At 49.2% G+C, this 21,681-nt stretch overlaps 1 protein-coding gene across 1 annotated transcript; it reads left to right on the top strand.

Annotated features, from left to right (window-relative positions):
• The first annotated feature begins 5 nt into the window (after positions 1-5).
• DNAJB12 (DnaJ heat shock protein family (Hsp40) member B12) lies at positions 6-20,398 on the top strand. Its single transcript, XM_074155241.1, has 11 exons — positions 6-72; positions 712-754; positions 830-1,079; positions 5,206-5,374; positions 6,747-6,892; positions 10,022-10,207; positions 12,473-12,552; positions 13,763-13,872; positions 17,019-17,191; positions 18,225-18,376; positions 19,798-20,398. The coding sequence occupies exons 3-10, from the start codon at positions 947-949 to the stop codon at positions 18,344-18,346; spliced, it is 1,119 nt and encodes a 372-aa protein (XP_074011342.1). The 5' UTR covers positions 6-72; positions 712-754; positions 830-946; the 3' UTR covers positions 18,347-18,376; positions 19,798-20,398.
• The last annotated feature ends 1,283 nt before the right edge of the window (positions 20,399-21,681 follow it).

Here is a 21,681-nt window from a genome sequence, read left to right as displayed (position 1 = left end):
ACAACATGCCTCGTGGCTCATCTCTTCTGCTCTGCTCCGGCTTTTTGCTGGTTTTTCACCCGAGTCTGTTTGGCGAGTGGCTGGGAAAAAAAATATCACAGTATCACAGAATCATAGAATGGTTAGAGTTGAAAGGGACCTTAAAGATCATGGAGTTCCAACCCCCCTGCCATGGGTAGGGTCACCTCCCACCAGACCAGGTTGCTCAAAGCCCCATCCAGCCTGGCCTTGAACCCCTCCAGGGATGGGGCATCCACAGCTTCTCTGGGCAACCTGGGCCAGGGTCTCACCACCCTCAGAGCGAAGAATTTCTTCCTAATGTCTAACCTAAATCTCCCCTCTTCCACTGTCAAACCCTTCCCCCTCGTCCTATGGCTCCCCTCCCTGATCAAGAGTCCCTCCCCATCTCTCCTGGAGCCCCTTATAACGGACTGGAAGGCTGTTATAAGGTCGCCCTGGAGTCTTCTCCAGGCTGAACCCCCCCCAACTCTCTCAGCCTGTCCTCACAGCAGAGGGGCTCCAGCCCTCCCACCATCTCCGTGGCCTCCTCTGGCCCCAGCTCCAACGGCTCCATGTCCTGATGATGGAGGCCCCGGAGCTGGAGGCAGGACTCCAGGTGGGGGCTCACCAGAGGGGGATAATCCCCTCCCTTGCCCTGCTGCACTCCCCCACCCCCCTTTATTATCAATTACTGATGATTTTCCGGACCAGGAAGGCCAAAGGCGCTGCAAGGGCCGCGGCCGCCATCTTGTCTGTCTATCCGTCTGTCCGTTCCCCCCGCCCGCCCGCCCCGGCCCAGGGTGGGGGGGGGGTTGCCGGTGGTTCCCAGGCCCGGCTCCGTCCCCCCCTCCCTCCCTCCCCCCGTGATGGCCTCGCCTCCCCCGTGACGCCATCAGCCCGCCCGTGACGCCATCGCTCCGCGCGCCATCCCGCCCCGCCCGCCGCCATGGAGTCGAACAGGGACGAGGCGGAGCGGTGCATCGGCATCGCCCTGGCCGCCGCCACGGCCAACCAGCCCGAGAAGGCCCGCCGGTTCCTGGAGAAGGCGCAGCGACTCTACCCGTCGCCGCGGGTTCGCGGTGAGCGCCGGGACGGGCCGGGGAGGCGGCGGGGGGGGATCGGCGGGGCCTTGCGGGGGGGTGGGGGGGGAGCGGGGCCTGCGCTGCCGGCGCTGACCCCGCACGGCGCCTGCGCGGGGGCGCGGAGCAGGTCGGGAAGGCGAGTCCGCCATGAGGGGATCTGCTGGGGCCCGGCCGCTGGGCAGCCGCAGGAGGCCTGGCAGGGCCGGCTTGGGGCTTACCCGCCCCAGAGTGTCCTTGTTTGTGCTTCTGTGAAGTTACCGGGTAGGAGAAGAGGCTTTTCGAAAGGAATACGCATGGATGGAGAGCAGCCCTGAGGAGAAGGGCTTGGGGGTGTTGGTGGCTGACAGGCTCAACGTGAGCTGGTAGTGTGCTCTCACAACCCAGAAACCCAACCCCATCCTGGGCTGCATCACCAGCAGCGTGGCCAGCAGGGCGAGGGGGGGATTCTGCCCCTCTGCTCTGCGCTCGTGAGACCCCACCTGGAGTACTGTGTCCAGCTCTGGGGACCCCCAACATAAGAAGGACATGGAGCTGTTGGAGCAGGTCCAGCAGAGGGCCACGAAGATGCTCAGAGGGATGGAGCCCCTCTGCTGTGAGGACAGGCTGAGAGAGTTGGGGAGGTTCAGCCTGGAGAAGAGAAGGCTCCGGGGAGACCTTAGAGCCTCCTCCAGTCCCTAAAGGGGCTACAGGAGAGATGGGGAGGGACTCTTTATCAGGGAGTGCAGTGACAGGATGAGGGGTAATGGTTTTAAACTGAAAGAGGGGAGATTTAGATTAGATCTCAGGAAGAATTTCTTTGCTGTGAGGGTGGTGAGACCCTGGCCCAGGTTGCCCAGAGAAGCTGTGGCTGCCCCATCCCTGGAGGGGTTCAAGGCCAGGCTGGATGGGGCTTTGAGCAACCTGGTCTGGTGGGAGGTGTCCCTGCCCATGGCAGGGGGGTTGGAACTCCATGATCTTTAAGGTCCCTTCCAACCCTAACCAATCTATGATTCTATGAGAAAGCATGGTGTAGCAGACAAAGGCCCACCCAGAAAAGGATTCCCCTTCCCAAGGAGCTCTGCTAGGGCATGCACCAGAGAAACAGATCGGGATGACAGCAAGCACCAGGTTGCAATGTGAAGCAGTCATGTTTTGACCTAATCCTGTGGCCTAGGACAGCCAGAATAAAAGGTGGGATGTGCATGGAGTGTAGAGGGTGGAAGGCAGAGGAAAGGGGGCAGCAGGGCAGGCTAATGTTAAATACAGTGTGTGAATTTGTGACCAGACTTAACCAAGTCAGTGGTACAGGTTTTACATCTGAGCCACTGCCCAAGGACCTTTTGGTTGATGTCTTGCCGGTCGTTTGCCCATGCGCTTCGAGTCTGTGGTTGGGAAACGTTACTAGAGATCCTGCAGTTACACCGTGGTCATTGAGTCTTTACGTAGTTTGTGTGCCCCTGGGAAGTCTCTTTCTGGTGAGTTACGCTGGGTTTGGCAACAATCAGCGGCGTGGACCTTGTGCACCCAGCGCTTCAAACTCTGACCCTGGCTGGGTCCTGCAGGTGTCGTGACGGGATCAGCAAAGGGTTTTTGCAAGGGGATTCAGCAAAAATCTTCTTGTGCATAAGCGCAGCCAAGCACACTTTGGTAGACAAAGTCCCACTGGTTGCCTTTAAGCGGGACTTTTGGAAAAATTAACAGGAGTTGAACAAATGTTGGTTAATAAGCGAGGAGGCACGTGCTTGTCGGGGAGCTGAACTGATAGAACTGAAAACTAATCCAGCAGTCTCTGCTTCAGTAGTTTATGAATTTGCCCTGTGCTGTGACTGCACAGAGTACCAGCATGATGCAGAAACGATATGACTGGAGCTGTAGAGCAAAACAAGACGGAACTGTGATCGTACGTGGACGTCTGTGGTTGGTTTTGGGAACTGCACTACCAAAAATCTCCTGGCAAGCTGTAGGGAGCTGAGCCCAAAACAGCAAGAGTGGGGTGGGTAGAGGGACTGCCTCGTGAAATGAGGTTTAAAAGCACCTGGTGGTTTTCTCCAGGTTTGGAAGGAAAGAAAGCAAAGACTATAATTTTGTGAACACTCTAGTGGTGTAAATATGAGTGAGGGAAGGATTTATTTTTCAGAAAGCTGAACTCCGTGAAGCCCCCAGACTCAAAAGCTCATCCAGTGAGTTACTGCTCCTTAGCCCCGCTGTCGTTTTTATCCTTCATCCCATAACAATTGCCTGCATTGGCTGTTGGATTGCCAAACAGTTTTTTCTTGTCCCTACAAGCTTTGCGGGGCAGATAGGATATCTTGGTTCGTCTCTTGGCCTGCAAGCATTGTTTGCGCTTGCTTAAAGAACGTGATACCCCCATAGTGCAAGGTCTGTAACGTGCAATCTGCAGGAGATGAAACGTCCTTCTTGGTCCTAGGCCCTGGATAAAGGACTGCAAGCTTGTCAAGTTACTGATGCCTTTGTAAATAACGCTGTCTGGTTTTGACTGTGTTACCTGTGCCTGTTCTTTTTAATGGGATGCAACATATAAACTTCAGAAACTAGAGGCATGAAGAGATCAGTCTGATATTTTGTAAAAAAAAAAAAAAAAAAAGACAAAAATAGTTTAAAAAGATGGCGCTATCCTTCTGCCAGGGAAGTGCATGACGGAAAGATACTTCTGTGCTTGGAGGAGCCTTTCACAGTGTTGTCACCTCTGTGGTTAGGCCAGGCCTGAGTGTTTGTCCCCTCTTGGCTGAAAAGGAGGGAGGGCAGTGTCTGAGGCTTGCAAGGAGGAGGCGATATCTTCTTAGCCTGTATCAGGAACAGCGTGGGGAGCAGGACTCGGGAGGTGATGGCCTCCCTGCACTGGGCACTGGTGAGGCGCCGCCTCAAGGGCTGTGTCCCGTTTTGGGCCCCTTCCCACAAAAAAGATATTGAGGGGCTGGATCGGGTCCAGAGAAGGGCAACGGAGCTGGTGAGGGGTCTGGAGAATGAGTCTTGTGAGGAGAGGCTGAGGGAGCTGGGGGTGTTCAGCCTGGAGAAAAGGAGGCTGAGGGGAGACCTTCTCGCTCTCTCCAACTCCCTGAGAGGAGGGTGTAGTCAGGGGGGGTCGATCTCTTCTCCCAAGTCACAGGTGATGGGACAAGAGGAAATGGCCTCAAGTTGCACCAGGGGAGGTTCAGATTGGATAGTAGGAAAAATGTTGACAGGGAAAGGGTTCTTAAGCCTTGGAATGGGCTGCCCAGGGAAGGGGTTGAGGCACCATCCCTGGAGGTATTTAAAAGCCGGGTTGACCTAGTGCTTAGAGACATGGTTTAGTGATGGGTTTTTTTGTTGGTTTTTTTTTTTTTATCAGAGTTAAGTTGGTGGTTGGACTAGATGATCTTAAAGGTCCCTTCCACCCTAGACAATTCTACGATAGTCCGCAGCAGTTTACCCAATATGTATGCGCACCCCACTTAAGAAAAGGGAAACTGAACTTATGCAATTCACATTTGCTAATTGAGAAAGATGGTTTTCACAGCCTTCTACACGCGTTGAATACGTAGGTAAGACAGTGCTATAGAAAAAAGCACCCATCTGACTCATGTCTTACGGGACCTTTAGTGCTGCCAGCAATGAGTGCTGCAGTTCTGTCCCTGAAAGGGGATGTCCCTGTGTGACTGGCATCCCACGGTATTATTTCCTAAGCTCTGTAAAGATAGGACATCATCACACAATTTATCAGCACAGTAGATTCTCAACAGCAGGAGATAAGGAAGGATAATATTCTTTATAATATACTAGAGAACAAATGTGGAAATTCTTCACTGTTAATGAGAGATGTGGAAAAAAAAAAAGACAGGACAAGGATGTGCCACTTTGGTGATCCCCTATGGCTCCCAGAGTATCCAGCTGGATAGGCCTGGAGTTTTGATGGAGGCTGTGAGTGTTGGGAGAAGCAGGCCATATCTTCAGCAGCAGCCCTCACATCTAGGCAAGAAGCAGCAGAAGCTCAAGTGTTCCTTGGGTGAAAAGGTGAGGGTCTTTCTGACGAAGGCTGGGGAGTCTTAGAGTGGTGGCAGAGATGTAAGAGGGGCCTCTTTATGGGAGAGTTGGAAGGGCAATTGAGCTTGGTGGTCTCTTAACTTTTTTCTTTTTCTCATTTCAGTTCTGCTTGAATCACTCAACAAGAACGAGCAATCGGCCAATGGCCAATCCAGGGAGTCCACAAACCCCCAGTTCAAGAAAATGAGTGGAGACTTCCCATCGGCCAACGGAGAGGCTGGTGGGGAGGCCCCCAAGGGCTACACTCAGGACCAGGTGGATGCAGTGAAGAGGTGCGTGCAACAGCTCTCCGTGGCTTCAACCCACAGTCGGTTTGAGTTTATCATGTGATACTGGTCTGGTTTTCACAGTGCTTTGAACCATATTGAGTGGTTTTTAACTGGCTGGGTGTCAAAAGTGTACCTAGGAGGATTTATAGCTACAGCAGCCCTGGGAGGCAGCTGGGTTGGGTCTACGAGGGATGAGATATTCCTTCAAGGGCTAGAACTGTAGGCATGTAGTCCTTTTCTTGGCTGAGATCCAAAGAGACCTTTAGGATGCGTTCATCCCATGGACTTTGCGTTAATGTTTTCTTTAGTGTTATTCAGTAACGCTGTGAAAAATCCCATGTGCTCTTGAGATCCTATAGGTGCAAGTCATGGCTCACAGCTTGCAGTAGGCAGCCCTCCGCCTCTAAGCTTTGGCCTAGTAGCAAGTGACAAGGCACATCTGTGTCTTTCTCTCCTGATGATACGCTGCTCGTGGTCTCTCTTACGGCCTAATAAAGTAGAAACCCACTGCAGGATGCTTCACTCTCTTAGCAAGATACACTTCTAACGCCCCTGCTGGAAAGTCCCAGGACACGTTTATCCAGTCACCTGTTTTCCCAGCCCTGTTTCAAGCTGTTCTTTATTCCTTTCTACCATTCTTAAATACTGGAAGATGAAGGACTGAACTGCAGGCACAGTCATTTGGTAAACTTTGTTTAAGGTTATGGGCATGGTCTGGATTGCGCAAGAACTGCTGTGGCTCACGGACTTACCAGGATGCTTGTTACGTCATCTGTTTCTCCAAAAACCCAGCCTGCTGAATTCTGTCTCATCGAAGTCATGTGAGAAGGAGAAACCATCCCTGGGCTGCAAGTTTACCCGGAGCGAGCTGGGCTGCGCACAAAGGCCTGGGCAGCTCCCTTTCTCTTCCTCTAGAATTCAGCTGATGTTATTTTTAGGTCTGTGAATTAACTGAGTCTGGGATGAGAGGGGGAAAGCCAGTAGCCCAGCTATCCTTCAGATCCTAGCCTGCCATGTGTAGTCCTTCCCAAATAGCTTCCAAAACGTGACCATGATGAATCTGAAGCTTATTTGCCAATCACATTCTTCAGCTGGTGATATCATTGCCTCAGGAGAGGCCCTTCTACCTTTACTGGCTTGACTTGTTCCATGAGCGTGTTTGTGTGCTAATAATGCAGGCACAGCGGGAATGAGTCTGTGGAAAAAAAATTGGGTCACCCTCTGAGGAATTAGAGCTGAGTAAACCCGAGTTCACTGAACAACATCCATCGAAACTGTGGTGCGGGAGATGTTGCGGAGTAGACCTATTCAATGCAAAGTGGGTTTTACAGCTGAAACTTAACTGTCCCGTGTTTTCTCCTCTCTCTGCTGGCAGGGTAAAGCAATGCAAAGATTACTATGAAATTCTGGGAGTAAATAGAGAAGCTTCTGATGAGGACCTGAAAAAGGCTTACCGGAAACTTGCACTGAAATTTCACCCAGATAAGAACCACGCACCAGGGGCTACAGAGGCGTTTAAAGGTAAAGAGCACTTCCAACTTTGGGATTTGCCCTCAACCGTCAGGTGATGGTGCTGCCTTGGGCTAGCAAGGGCTCTTAAAAACAACCTCATGAGTCAGGTAGAGTGAAATAAACCTCCTCTTAGTAAAGTTGTAGCTCTTCTTCTGAGCTGGTTGTATTATGAACAAACTATGCCGTAAGCCTAAAATACTAAACACAGGTTGGCATGGAAAGGCTTCACCTCTGCTAGTCGGACAAGGAGAAGCCTTTCTTCCCTTTCTCCTAGCAGCCCTTCCCATCTGTTGCTCCAGCCTCCTGCCAGGCTGCTTAGGAGGAAATTCCCTCGGGATGTCAACCATCCTGGGTTTTTTTGAGAGGTACAAGAGCATTCACCTAGCAGGAAGAAGCTCCAAGCCCTGCAGCCATCCAGCACAGGCACCCTTGTCTACCAACAAATCAAGTAGAGACCCAGGAAGTTGTGCAGCACCAACTGTGTAGTGTTGGGTTCATGAATCCCTCAGGAGAGACATTGCTGGGCACGCCCAATGGCAGGAAACTCATCTTCTTCAGAGCTGGTAGTCATACTCTTCCACTCATTGAGCATTTCGGGCAGCCAGTAAGCCTTCAGGTTTCTAAGCAAGCACCTGACCATTGTGAAAGGTTGCGGATGGAATTGGTGGATAGAAACCCCAGGTGAAAATTTCTGGGGCAAAACTGGACCAGACATACAGCTGAGCCCAACCAGGACTCGAAAAAGGTCACCGTGAGCTTCAATTCTGCTGTAAAGAGCCCGATTCTCAGGGCCTCTCTACCTGTGCAGCAGGGATGTTGACTGGGTATTAAAATACCTTAAAACGAGTAATTTTCCAAGAGAAACGCTATTGCTTGGAACACATAACCCCATTTTCCCTTGCAAGCTGTGGGAGTTTGATTATTATCCTTGAGCTAAAGGCAGAACTTTTTGGTTCCGGTTGTACAGTGGGGTTTTTGCAGTGTTAAACCATTTAAATAGTGTGGTTTGATTCTGGCCATCTCGGGAGTGAAACGGGCGAGACTTCTGCTGGAGCAGGGAGCAAGGCTACCCTGACCTAAGTGTATTGGTACAGTATTCGGGTAAGCTTCTAGTAGACATGAATTCAGCAGTAAAAGTCTTATGTAAGGTTTGTTCAAGTCTTTTAAGACTTAAATCCGTATCTGATAAGCATATTGCTGTTAGCAAATAATGAGCTGACCCTCAGCTACTTGGGAAAGCCTTTTTTAGTGGGGGGGCCAGACGAAAGAGCGAGCGTTTGCCGACAGCTATCCCTGCCACATGGGCAGTAAGCTGCTGTTCCATAGTTTATCCTTCAGTCCTTGCTAAGTGGCGAAAGGCAGGTTTCTTCACCTGTAACCTTAAATAATGATGTTTGCCGAAGGCTTTGACGAGAGTTACGTGCCAGAAGTTGTGCGTTAAGCAAGGTGGCCTTTATCCTCCGCTGCGGAGCTATCTGCTCTCCGGTTATCTCTCCTTGGGCCTTGCCTCGTTGGCTCCCCTGTCCTTCAGCCCCTGAGCTGAGTTGCTAGTCTCTGGGGCTCACTGAAGTCCAGCTGTTTGATTCCAGTGGGTGAAGGGGGAAATGTGCACTGCTATGAGGATTTTAGTTAATTATTTTTTTTTTTAGTTCATGTATTAGCTGAAGTCTTGGCATTCGTCTTCCTAGTGACAGCTGATAAAGCGTTACGTCTCGTCTTGAGACCTTGTCTCAGTCTATAGTTCCAGTTAGCTGCAGTCTGTCTTGGAGCAGATGTGCATCATTACCTTTGGCTGACGTTGGAAAAAAGAGTTGAACCTGGCTACTTTGAGCTAAAATCCTGATGTGGAATGAGGTGTTTCTTGGGCTTTGTCAGCAGAAAGTCGGACAACGAATAAATCCCTGAACTGCTCCGTTTTCATTGCTTAACCACGCAGTTTGAAAGAACAAGCTAATAAGCTGAGAGTCAGTCCTTGTTGTCCGGCTCTCTTGCCTGGTTGTAGAAATGCTTGCTCTGTGTGCACTAATTATAACCAAGAAGGAGAACAAGTATATTGACATTACATCCTCCACTCTCCAAATCTCTAGTCCAAGAGGAAACTGTACACCTCGATCTGCGTACGGGGAAAATGTTGAATTTTGGAGTTCATCTCCTCCAAAGGGCATGTATTTCTGTTTTCTATAACTTCTACCCCTGCCTTGTATCCATCCACCAAGAAACTACTGCTGTGAAGTTTTTTGCCTCCTCGTGACAGAGAGGAGGGAGTTTAGGCTCTGCAGTTATGCAGGGAGGCCCTTGAGTGGGTTGGTAGAGAGGGGAAGTGGTAAGCTGGGACGTGTGGAGAGAGAGAAGTACAGAAATAGAGGAGGGTGGCAGGCAGACATTCTGGTAGAAAGGCTGAGGTTGGAAGGAGAGTGACGTGGGGAACTGGCAGGGCTTTAGTTCCAGTACATTTCCACCGTCACAGGCACTGGTTAACAGCCCTTCTAATTGTGCACCTTACTTCTGGCATCTGGAAATTTTGAAATCCATAGCTAACAGACACAACTTCTAGCCAGCATCTCCTTACTAACTTTTATGGAAGGTTTTAAATCTCTTTCAGTGATCTAGCCCGTATTTAAATTCTTTGCAGTTCTGGTTTTTAGGCTATGACATTGAATTTCCTTAATGGCACTTTTGAATAAAATTTGTCTAATAAAATTGTATTTTCCCATACAGTTGCTTATGGCTGAAGGATTTGGGCATTAGTTGTTCAAAAGAAGTAAGAAGTTTAACTAAGTGAAACGCGTAGCTGCTCTATAACCAGTATTTCTTTCGCAATTCATAGTTTCATTCATCTGAGAGGGTTTCTCTGGGGACATATACCCAATTTGTACCGATCGTATCATAACTTCGTCATTTGAATTAGCTAAGGCCTTTTTTCATTGAGTTTCTTGGTGTGGTTTCCTTCTGCCCGTGTTTGCCAGAGGAGCGTGCCAGGTAGTAGCGCTGCGCTGCTGAAGTAGCCTGTTGAAAAGACGTGGGTAGCTGAGAATCTCGTTTGTGTCATGAGAAAGGCAAGTCCCGGCAGTCTGCAGGGCTAGATGTATTATCTGTAGAAGAAAGAAGCTAATTGCTTCCTTATTGTTGATATTTCAGCCATTGGTAATGCATACGCAGTATTGAGCAACCCGGAGAAGAGGAAGCAATATGACCAGTTCGGAGACGAGAAACTCAACCCTGCTCGGCACGGACACAGTCACTCGGACTTCCACCGCGGGTTTGAGGCAGACATATCCCCCGAGGACCTCTTCAACATGTTTTTTGGTGGTGGTTTTCCTTCTAGTAAGCACGTTAAACCTTAATCTCTTGAATGGGACCCTGTCCTTTCTGACAGAGCAACAGTGCAGTAGCGATTTATTTGGCTGTGCAAGGATTGCTGAGTTTGATGGGAGAGAGTTCTCCTTCACGTGTGACCTAAGCACCTAGAGTTTTCTAAATTGTTCAGACGGGTACTTGGAGAACTCGGCATCCAGCAGGTAATGCCATCAAAGCTGGACTTCTGCCCAACTTCAGGTATTTGTTTGCATGCTGGCAACGTTAGCTGTTACTAAGTTGGGTCGAACGTTAGAATAAAAAATTACTTGTGTGAGGCTAGTTGTAAAAATAATCCTATTTTGAAGAAGGCTTTTTCTGCCTGATGGTTTTAGAAGTTAAATCTTCTCAGCAGAACAAAGTGTGGTAACGCCTGGGCCTTGTTCTTGATCTGTATCTGCTCTGCCACACAGGCTGAAGCAGTTTCTCCGAGATCAGAGCCCACTTCCTTCTTTCCACTGTGTCCCATAAAGAAAAGGAAAGTGTTATTTCTAGAGCATAATTTAAACCTCTTGAATTGAAAATTAAATCTGTATCCTGTCTATCCACAGTAGTGATTATGGTTTCGGTAGCAGGAAAGAAGTGTTCCTTCACTTGATCAGTTCTGATCAAAAAGACACAGATTTAATATAAGGATAAGGGTGTTTTAGAAGGCTCCCTTGTATTTGCTCTATTCGTATTTGCCTGGCAGCAGAGGCAGTGGTTATTTGACCACTGTGGACCAACTTGGAAAAATAAATATTTTTGTTTCAGTTGAGAAGATTTACTCTGGTAGCTCTTTCCTATCTGGCATGTAAGAATTAACACGCTAACGTCAAGTCCTTGCGAAGGCATTTTGAAGCCTTTTGCGGCATTCATGTTCTGCCTGTCAGAGAGGTAAAGCTACTCGGGTAAAACCAGTGGGTTGCTATTTTAGCTCAATCTTTTTTCCTTTCCTCACTGTCCCAAGAGAATTCATGACCGCTTTCTTAGTTGGCCTCCCTTTTTAGCTGTAGTTTTGACATTTAAAACAAGACGTGGAAGAGTTCTGTTTTTAAGGTGGAAAAGCTACTAAAATTATTTCTCTTTGTAATTGGTTTTAATCTAAAGTAAGTTCGATTAGAAGCGAGGAGGCCTGTACAAGATAGTGTCTCTACACAGCTGACCCTGCTTTGAGCAGGAAGTTGGACGTCCTGGTCACTTCTAACCTGAATTTTCATGTGATCCTGTAGACAGATCTCTGTGCCCACCGTCAGTTAGCCTTCAGACATGTCTCCTCAGTTCACATTAGGAATACTTGTGTTTTTTTTTCAGCTGTGGTTTATATAGCTCATTTTGTAAATATTGCCTTCAGGTGATGAATAGGGATTTTTTTTTTCTATGAATTCTTTTGTCTGTCTCCTGTGGAGTCCCATATCCGCTTCGCACCAAAGCTACAACAGTCTCTGTTGAGACATGATGGAGTGGCTTGAGTTGGGGGGGCTTTGGCCCTGTGACCTGCTGACCAAAACCATGGACGTGTACCTTGTATGCTGGGACTTACGCAGGGCTCTCAGGAATAGCCCAAATCTGTCGGATCGCCATTTCACTGAGACATCCCAGCTCCAGCCTGGCAGCAGCCCAGCTGGGCAGATGTGCTGTCATTCTTCCAGCTCTGCACTGACTGGCGTGCTGCTGGCTCCCTGAAGCAGGCTGAACTGGGAGCAGTGGTAACAGCAGACCACAGAATCACAGAATCATATGGGGTTGGAAGGGACCTCTGGAGATCATCCAGTCCAATCCCCTGCCAAAGCAGGTCCACCCAGAGCAGGTTGCACAGGAACTTGTCCGGGCGGGTTTTGAATGTCTCCAGAGAAGGAGACTCCACCACCTCTCTGGGCAGCCTCTTCCAGGGCTCTGCCACCCTCAAAGTAAAGAAGTTCCTCCTCATGTTTAGATGGAACTTCTTATGTTCATGTTTGTGCCCATTTCCTCTTGTCCTGTTACCAGATCTAAATGTGAGCACAGCATGAATTCCTTTTCAGTCTCTATGTCCTTATATCTTTGCTGAGTGTGGCCCGAACCAAAGAAACAGCTCAAGCCCGTTCTGACAATGTTCAAAGTTAAGATTCCTGATTTTGCTGTCTGCTTTTTCCTACTGTGTTTTGATTGTTGAGGCTGACGTGGAACATGGCCACCTTTCGTGGTTCCTTCCTGGCCAGCCAGCACCATCTTACGTACTCTGACTTTTGTGTAACAGTTTTCTTTTGCCTATAGGTAACGTTCACGTATACAGCAACGGCAGGATGCGATATACCTACCATCAGAGGCAGGACAGGCGAGAACATCAGGGTGACGTAAGTGGAGAACAGGCAGGGGGCTGGGAGTCTAAAGGTTATACCGGTACGTCAATTGGGAGCTAGTTGGCGTGGCTGTCTTGTGAAACAGTCCTGCTTGTTTCCACCAACTCCCCAGCCAGCAGAACGCTGGAGTTGTGGGCAGTGAGCTGCCTTTAGAATTTACACCAAGTTGCGGTTAATTTACTGGTGGTCATTCTCCTGGGACTCGCGTAGTGTTGGCCGGTAGGAAAAATGCTGGTGTGTCTTGAAACAGTGCTGCTTTGAAATAAGGTCACACCAGTAAGGTGTACCTCTCTTTACCACAGAATAAGCATTTCCTTTCTGATTTAATTCTGTAATTTCAAAGGCAAATCCACTTTTCAGATAATATGGATACTTGTGGCTCCTCCCAATGTGAACTCATTCTCCCTTTTATTCTAGTATAGAAGATGGGGCTTTTCTAATCTGTGATTCTTAATTAACAAAGGAAGACACTGAATAGCATGAGCTGCTTTTGTGTTTTCCCATCACAGAAAATCGATCATCTCCAGCACTCCAAGCCCTCTGGTCTAGAGAAGTGAGAATGAGGGACTTACTCTTTAAGAGACCAGGGTTATGTATTGAAGGTTACTATTTCCTGGGGATAGCCAATTATATTTAAAAAAAGCAAAACAAACAAACAACACCAAAAAACAAACAAACAAAAAACCAACAAAAAAACCCAAACAAACAAACAATGAGAAGTTCCTGAATATTTTTCTTCAAGCTTAAAGGGGAAAGCGTACTCTGCTGGAACTGGAGGGAGCTCAGGAGGTGGGGTAGGGGGGGAATTCCTTTCGTCTGACACTGAAGAGGGGAGAAGGCTTCCGTAAAACCAGTTTTGCTCACTAGCACAGGCAGGACAGAAACCACACGTGCTCTAGAGAAACAAAATATGGGCATGAGGCTTTTGAAATTAACTCACAAGGGTCCCCCCACCAGTCCCCCTCTGCCCTTTGTCACACCTGGAGAAGGGGCAGTGAATTTGGGTCTTTGGGGTCACGCTGCCCTTTCTGGGGGGGAACTCAGGGCTGCTGGGTTCCCCCCGGTTATTTTGGGGTGCCTCCTAAGCTGAATGCCTGTGAAAAGCAGGAGATTTGAGGTCGTGTTAGGGCTGGGAGGGAGAGCAATGGGATCCTTGCACAAAAGTGTATGGGTGACACTCCACTGTGTGTTTCTGTTCCTTCAGGGTGGCCTTGGGTTGTTTGTCCAGCTGATGCCTATCCTCATCCTGATCATTGTGTCTGCTCTCAGCCAGATGATGGTCTCCAGCCCACCCTACAGTTTGAGCCAGAGGCCGTTAGTACTTGTTACTCTAAAACTTATCCCACTGGGAAGGGGGTTGGGTTCTGGAGGGCAGGGTGGCATGGTGGGGTAGGGATCTAGGCTCTCTGTTTTTCCTGTCTTTTCTATTTTCTTTGCTTTATCTCATCACACCATTGCTCTTGCTGCCAGATGTCTCGCACATCAGTGACGGCCTCCTGGTTCTCAAACAGGTCTTGAGATGGAAGGTGTGGGGAAGGTTGGAGGGTGCTCACTTGCTTAAGGGAGGATGTTCTTTGACAGGGACCTTCTGCAGCCCATACCCACAACTGGGTGTGTCTGTCCTAGAAAGGGACAGGCGAAATGGCTTTGAGAGACTGTAGCCCAGCACTGAGATCCCATATGCAGAATGAATTAATATGGAGAGTTAAATCTAGGTGTGAAAAAGAAAAGCCAGATCTGTTCTTCATGAAGGCTTCAGTTTATGCCCAGTGCAAAGCAATAGAGGAAGAGAAGAAGGAATAAAAGACACTCCCAGAGAAAATACCCTGGTTTTGAACTCTAATCTTGCCGTGAAATAGCTATGGCCAGACATTTACTATGCGAAAGTGAAGCTGTTTCATCCTAGATCCTGTGGAAATGCCCTGATCTGCTCACATGGTTGACAAATGAAATGAGTGTTTATTCTTGCTCACTTTGCAGTGCCAACAAAGAATGGGAAAACAGGCTTGATTTCTGGCTGCTTGCATCATTCTTGGCAAAAGCTTAATGTATTTTCTGTGGAAGCTCCTTATGTGTATTTAAAGAGGGTAGACTTGGTTACAGCCAGCCGGCCCTGTTTAGTTTCACATTCACAGGTGACGACATTTGCCATTGATGATGTTAAATACTACAAAACTCAGCTTAGCTTTCGAGTCCAAGGTAAAGACTATGTGTCTTTAGTCTTTTAATGTGCACATTAGTGCTTGGAACCAAAAGGTGGAGGGGTTTTGAAGAGGGCACGGTTCAGGGTTATTCTGAGATGCTAAAGAGTATTGAGATGTGATTTCCACAGTTGATATTAGGACTATAAAATTAAGCATTATATATGTATACCAGTTTGTTTTATACTGGTGAAGAGGTGGTTTATGGGGCGAGAGCATGTTCGGTGGAGGGCAGCTTTTAAGTGGGCAGGGATTTGCTGCCAGCCTTGTCAGTTCTCAGCCGTCCCTGAGTCCCAGGTGTTTCTCTGCTGCTCGGTTCCCCGTTCCCTGTGCTGTCCCTGTCTCTGCATGCTGAGGTAGCAGCAAGCAAGCCGATTGCCAAGTTTGGATTTGGACACAAGAGCGGCAAATGAGCTGATCCAGTCCTCAGTGCATCCTTCCTGAATGACCAAGGCACTTCAGCTGGGCTCGGGAGGAAAAGGCGTGCTGTACCAGCAGGCGGTGCTGCTCACTCGCTTGCTGGCTCACACAGGCAGCCAGGCCCCTTTTGCTGCCTGCCTGATGTAAAGGGAAAGGCTGTGCTTGGCCGTCCTTTGGCAGAAAGCTGGAGCTCCCCACGCTGAACTTGCTGAGCAGGAGGCGAGAAGCTTTTGAACCCGGTGAGGTTTTAATGGCACACAGAGATTTTTTTTTAATGCCATTTCTTGGCAGTGAAGCTGTCGGTGAGAAAGGCAGAATCCTAAGGAACCATTTGTTGCTCTGTTGCTTTTGTAAATCTCTTCCAAAAACTAGCTTTCTGCCAAAAGACCTGTCTAGTTGTGGGCCTGTCTGCACCACCCTGCTCTTCAATAACACCTCATCGAATTTGCCTGACTTAATTGCATGTCTGACTTGGTGGTGGCGGGTTTCTTGCACCAGGTCCTGCCCTTATTTTCATGCTTTACACTCAAACATGCTGCTGAAACTCTTGTGAGCTTAAATCCTCCTCCTTTGAGAGCACACCTCTGTAGTTCCATCTTTATACGGATGAGGCGTAGGAACTTTGGGAGAGCTTAGGGCTCTGTCTTAACAGGTAAAATAGTGAGCTGAGTGCCTGCTGGCAGGCTGTATCTCTGCCAGCAGGCACTGCCGGAAATGTGTTAGCCTTTGTCTCAAAAAATGCCAAGAGAGCTTTTTGGTCATGTTCAGTCTGTCCAGGTACCCACCACTCGTCCCTGAGTCCTGGACCTTGATGAAACAGGCAGGAGTCTTTGAATCACTCCTGTAAACCCAGATAACAGACTGAAGGGCGAGCCGGATGAGTTAATGTTTATACCTGGCTTAAGAATCAGGCTGGCTTTTAATGCAGCAGCCAGCTGGTATTTATTATGGGAAACTTTGGGCACGTCTCCAGATGGAGCTGTTCCTGATGAATCCAGTGTTTGGGCACAGGTCCTGTGTTACAGCTTGCAAACACGCCCTACTGAGTATCTCTAGGTTTGCTGGAGTGTTGGGGAAAATAAGTACAGGGCTCTGTCTGAAATGCAAATCCATGGGGGTAGGGTAAGAAGAGATTTTCTTCTAGCAAGTGCTTTCTGTACCAGTTGGTGCAGGCTCGAGTGCAGAGCAGGTCTAATTTTGTTCTTGCAAGCGATGGTATTCGTTGCAGCATGTGATGTGGTAGAGGAAGCTGATGCGCTTGGGGTTAGCAGATATCTCGGCAGAGGGGACTGGGTTTGACCTGAGCAAGGGGGGTTGCTGGGGAGCTGTGAGAGCCAGCCCCCGCTCTGCCCTCCCCTCGGTGCTGCCGTGCTCCTCCCTGCAGGCACCGTTCTGCCTCGCTGGCTGCTCTCACCCTGCACCGCACAGGCATCACCCGCCGAGCTTTGTAACCATCCTTGGGGCTCCCCGGCAAAAACAGATGATGGTGTCATCGGCAAGGAAATTGCAGAGAGATTTAATTAGTGCTGAAAAAACCTAATGAACACTTTATTTTAAGTGGGTTTAGGCCTTGGGCAATCTGCCTCAGTGTTATGTCTGTATTGGGAGCTCTGCCCACCTAGCTAGAGGCCTGGCAGGTTTTTTCTCCCTGTGTTGGCGTTTCATTTCCACCAGAAATGCTTCTCCTTTCCAAGCCTTCAAGTCTGTGGATGCATAAGAGTGATGTATGTTTTCAGCAGTTCGGTATTGTGGCGTGTTGTGCATTATAAAGAGCTGGGAGCTTTTTGCTCTGCCCTTGGAGCGTGTCCTACACTTTTCTGACTCTTCTCCCTGAACTAGGTCTGTGGGTCACATACACAGAAGAATGACAGAGCACTTAAAAGTCACCTATTACGTATCCGAGAACTTTGCAGATGAATATACGGGCACAAACCTGAAAAATGTTGAAAGGAGCGTGGAGGACGACTATATCGCAAACCTTCGAAATAACTGCTGGAAAGAGAAGCAGCAGAGTGAGTAGTGTGGGCTCAGGCCCCGGGGGTCTTGGCTGCTGCGTAGGTCGGCTTCAGAAAGATCTTTTACTGGGGACTGAGTTATGCTAAAGTTACACTTTAACATGGTGCAAGCACATTTCCTGTTTTGTTGGCTTTTTTTTTTTTTTTTTTCTATCTATGACTTCGTGACAAATCCAGCATGTGGGGGTTTTTGTTTTGTTTTGTTTTTTTAATGCTGCTGTAGAACTGGTCAGACAGGAGTTGTGCCCCACAGGTTCCCTGCCGTGTCAGTAGGATATCTCTTGTTTTCCAGTGGAGGGGGAAGGTTGCAGCCATCTCATTCTCAGGGGGCCCCCGATAGCTCCGTGTAATATTTCAGTTGTTCATTTCGGTGTCTGAAAGTCTGCTGCCCGTGGTGTCCTCCGTCCCACACCCCGTCCCTGCTCAGAAGGCTGTGGTGGCAGCACAGACATGGCCTTGCTGAAGGCACACGGGGTTAGGAGGGACGGCCACCCAGCCAGCCAGCGTGAGAGATGATGTGGCCATCGGAGTGTGGCGAGGGCAGCAAACAGTTTGCCAAGTCCCAGGAGTGACCTGACTTCTCTGGGTGCCCCTTCCCAGCAGGTGACAATCACAGCTCTTGGAGCAGTGGCTGGGGTAGGATTTGAGTGCCTGGGAGGCAGGAGGGGCTGTTAGAGCCCCCAGTGCTGCCAAATGAGGCCAATACACCAAGCTATGAGCCTCTGCCTTTCTTCTTGCCTGTGTTGTTGGGCTAACCTTTGTGTAGGCTGCCCCGTGTGCCTCCTGGGACTAGAGGCAGGTCCCGTCAGGTTCCTAAGGCTTTCCCTGGAATGGATGAGCTGTTAGCAGATGTTACACCCATTCTGTCCTAAAGAGCACAGGGCATTTCCCCAGCCTCATCCTATGCTTCATCTTCCCTTGGAGAACTTGAGGTGCCTCCTGTTCACAGCAGAGCCTGGGGTGGAACATGGCCTGGCGGGTGGGTCTCCTTCTACATGGCGTTCGTAATGCCGGGCTTTTCCCTTTGCAGAGGAAGGCTTGTTGTACCGGGCGCGCTACTTCGGAGATTCGGATCTGTACCAGCGAGCACAGAAGATGGGCACCCCCAGCTGTAGCAGACTGTCAGACGTTCAAGCCTCTCTGCATGGATAGTCACCGCCTGCCCGCTCAGCAGAGGTCTAAGTACGAGCTGGTGATGCTTCCCCTGGCAGCAGAGCAGGGCACGATAGCGCTTTTCATACTTACTTCAATCTCTGTTTGAGACGCAGACCTTCGCGAGTCTCCTCCGGACGCACACACGTCGCTGGGGGAAGCACCCCCCCTCCATCAAGCGTACACTCATTAATGGGGAAATCGATTTTGTTTAGTTTGCATGTCGGCACCCTCAGCTCTCTCCAAGCTCCCTGTTTTCTCTGGCACTATCGGTGTCGGGTCTTTAGGAACAGAGCAGAAGCCCCAGGCATGTTGGCGACTCAGCTAAGCTCTTGTCCAACTGCACATTGGGAACGGTGGCCACGTGCTCCTCGGCTGGTTGGAAGTCTTTTACTGGCCACGGCAGCCAGCCGCCACATTTTAATGAACCTTTTTTTTTTTGATTGCCTTATTGTCTGTTTTACTGAAAAAGCTGTTATCCCCTGGCACTCGAAAGCAATATGATGACAGGGAATGGACTCCTTCCAAACAGATGTTCCTTGCTCCCCCCGTTGCCATCCCATGACACTCAAGGAGAACAAAGCAAATGGCCAGAGTTCACAGCAGGTTGTAGAAGTAACTTACTGCGGTTTAAAGTGGGAATCAAAGTAAAAACGGCTGAGGGGGAGTCTGGGAGACTCGGGGGGCTGGAGAGCTTGAATTAAGGTGAGCCCCAGATAGCCCGCGTCAGACTGGGTGTGCTGGGTCATGGGAGAACTGCATGGAAATAATGGAAAAAAAATTGGCCTTGAGTTTGGAGTCCTTCTCCTGCTTAATTATCCGAGCTGGTTTCACCTCCCAGATACTGCTGGGGTGGCTGTAAAACATACGGGTCCTTCCTCCACAAAATTAATTTGGAAACAGGGTTTCTATAGGAAATAAATCAGAGGTGAAGCTTGCACCTGGTGTTAGTTGTACAGACACCATTGGGGCTTGCAAAGACATCTTGGGGACGTTGGGACATCCAGCTGCTTGATTTGTAGGCGCGAGTAAGGAGGTTTAGCAGAGGCATTTTCGTTTGGTTTTTATTTTCCTTGGCAAAGGGAGCACGTCTGAAAGTTTGGCCCTTAAAGCAAATCCTCTGGGTCACGTTCGGCCTTTTTTTTGGTGTATCCTGTTTTTGGAACCATTCTTATCTTGATACGCCCGCTCTCTTGTTTTGATAACTGCGCCTCTTCTTTCACGATAGACCGGCGTTAATTGCCTGATTTTCTTTAATTCCCTCTCTGTACCCTCAGCAGTCGGAAAAGAGAGCTGCTCTTAGGCAGAGGGCCCGCTGCGGATTGAAATAACGCGACTGAAAAAGCTGCTGCCTGTAATGGGTTGCGGGGTTGGGGGGGGGGGAAGGAAGGGGGAGGTACGGCGGCGTGCGATTGTCCGGAGACTGACACCGCTCCCGCTTTTGTTCCCAGACTCTTGAAATGCCTGAAGACTTTTGGTGAAGTGCACTGAGCCGAGGTGACAGACTCGATTATTTAAAAGAATCAAACTGTATATTAAAAAATGGAATTGGAGAATTAGCAACGCACAACTGCCCTCTTTCTTCTCTCTGCCTGTCTGCGCCGTTCGACTGATGTCTCAGGACAGGAAATCAAGCTGCTCCTTCCCTTCCGACACCGCTAGTGTGCGACAGTCTTGTTGCTCCTGAGATCCCACAGCCCCAAGAACAAACGTGTAGAGTGTAAAAATAACACACAAACTTAACTGCAGAAGCCATGAAGCAGGAGACCCTTTGCGACCGCTCTGCTCGCTGCCGACGGAGAGAGATATCGGACGATTTGGTGATAACAGAAAACTTTTTAAAAAAAAAAAAAAAAGAAAAGAAAATATAATCTATTTAGAATTAATTTATAGCTGTATATATGTTGTACTTTTAAACTATGCAGGGGTTGGATGATTAAATTATTTTGTTTTCTGCCCGGTTTGGTAAACAGGGCAGCAGGAAGCCTCTTCCCAGGGTGTCTTCTTCTGCAGCACTTTCCTGCCTGACACACTAAAACAAGAATCACTTGGCAGTTCCTGTACTTTTGCTTTCTGGAGGATGGCGGAATTCCGTGGCTTGGGATGGTGATACCCGCCTTTCGGGTTTTAATAAAAGTAATTCCAAATCCGTAGGGGGTAACAAAGAAATTGGGGAAACTGTCCGGATTCATGGCGTGGTTTTGCAGCGTTGGCAGAAGCTGCTGGGGGGGGGGGGGGATCAGCTGAGCCCCGGCATCGCACTCGGTGACGGCAAGGATTGTCCTGGATGGGTTTTGCTCATCAGTCGTTGGGTTGATTTGTGCGCGTCAAGTCTTTTTTTGCAGAGTCCGCTGGAATTCTGCCTCGTAATCAGCGTGCGGCATTCGGTCTGTAAAGAGGGCTTTCCACCAGCCCATCTCCTTTTGTTGGGGCTTTTTGTGTGTGTCCTACTCTTGAGGTTCCTCACCCACCAGCATTCCCGTTTGCAACGTGGCCATGGCCTTGACACCCTGTCTCTAACGTTTCCTAGAGGAGACCTGTCAAATACTGCTAATTCATGAGAAACGGAGCTTTCTGTTGCTTCTCTTGAAGGAAGTTTTGCCGGGGGAGATGGGAGGGTGCACCTGCTCTGTCCTCAGAGCTCTGCAGCGCATCTCCCGCTCTGTCACTGTCGGGCAGGACCGGCATTAGGGCGGTGGGAGGGTGTTCCAGGTTAGGAGCTATCTCTTGGAAGCAAAACTGGCACGAGCGGAGCTACCTCCCGTGGAATAAACTGGATTATTAATTTTTTTTTTTTTTTTTTTGTACCCTGCAGTTCATTTTTATCTAAAGCCATTTCAAATGAGAACTGTCCCGTGACACCCTCAGGGGGAGCGAATCGAAACGGCAGCAAGCGGCTCCCGGGTAGGGTGGCAGGGGCTGGAGGAGGTTGAGAGGTAAGGTGGGCTTATGTCTTTGTTGCCAGGGGTCCGTGTTGCTCTATCTTCAGCTATTTATTTATTTTGCAAAATATCAGCCCCCCCCCCCTCCCGCCTAGTTAACTGCAAGCCTTACTGTCCCGCAGCCACTACGACTTAGACCTGATTTTAAGGTTGGGTGTTTTTTTCATGGGGTTTTTTTTTTGTTTTTTTGTTTTTTCTTTTAAAATGATTCCTCCACGGTTGGAGAGAATTGGGTAGAAGTACGGCATTTGGAAATAGCTCTTAATAGAGGCACGGGAGAAGAGATGGTGCGGAGGGGGTTAAATGAAAATGATGTGCGCAAAAGGTGCTGAGTGTCCTGCACAACGGCATTCCTCACCCGGAGCTTGCCTGCCAAAACCTTTGGATTTTTTT

The sequence above is a fragment of the Numenius arquata genome, chromosome 10, assembly GCF_964106895.1.
Source record: "Numenius arquata chromosome 10, bNumArq3.hap1.1, whole genome shotgun sequence".
Taxonomy (NCBI): Eukaryota; Metazoa; Chordata; class Aves; order Charadriiformes; family Scolopacidae; genus Numenius; species Numenius arquata.
Note: the sequence above shows the minus strand (reverse complement) of the source record. Positions and strands in the feature narration are given on the sequence as shown.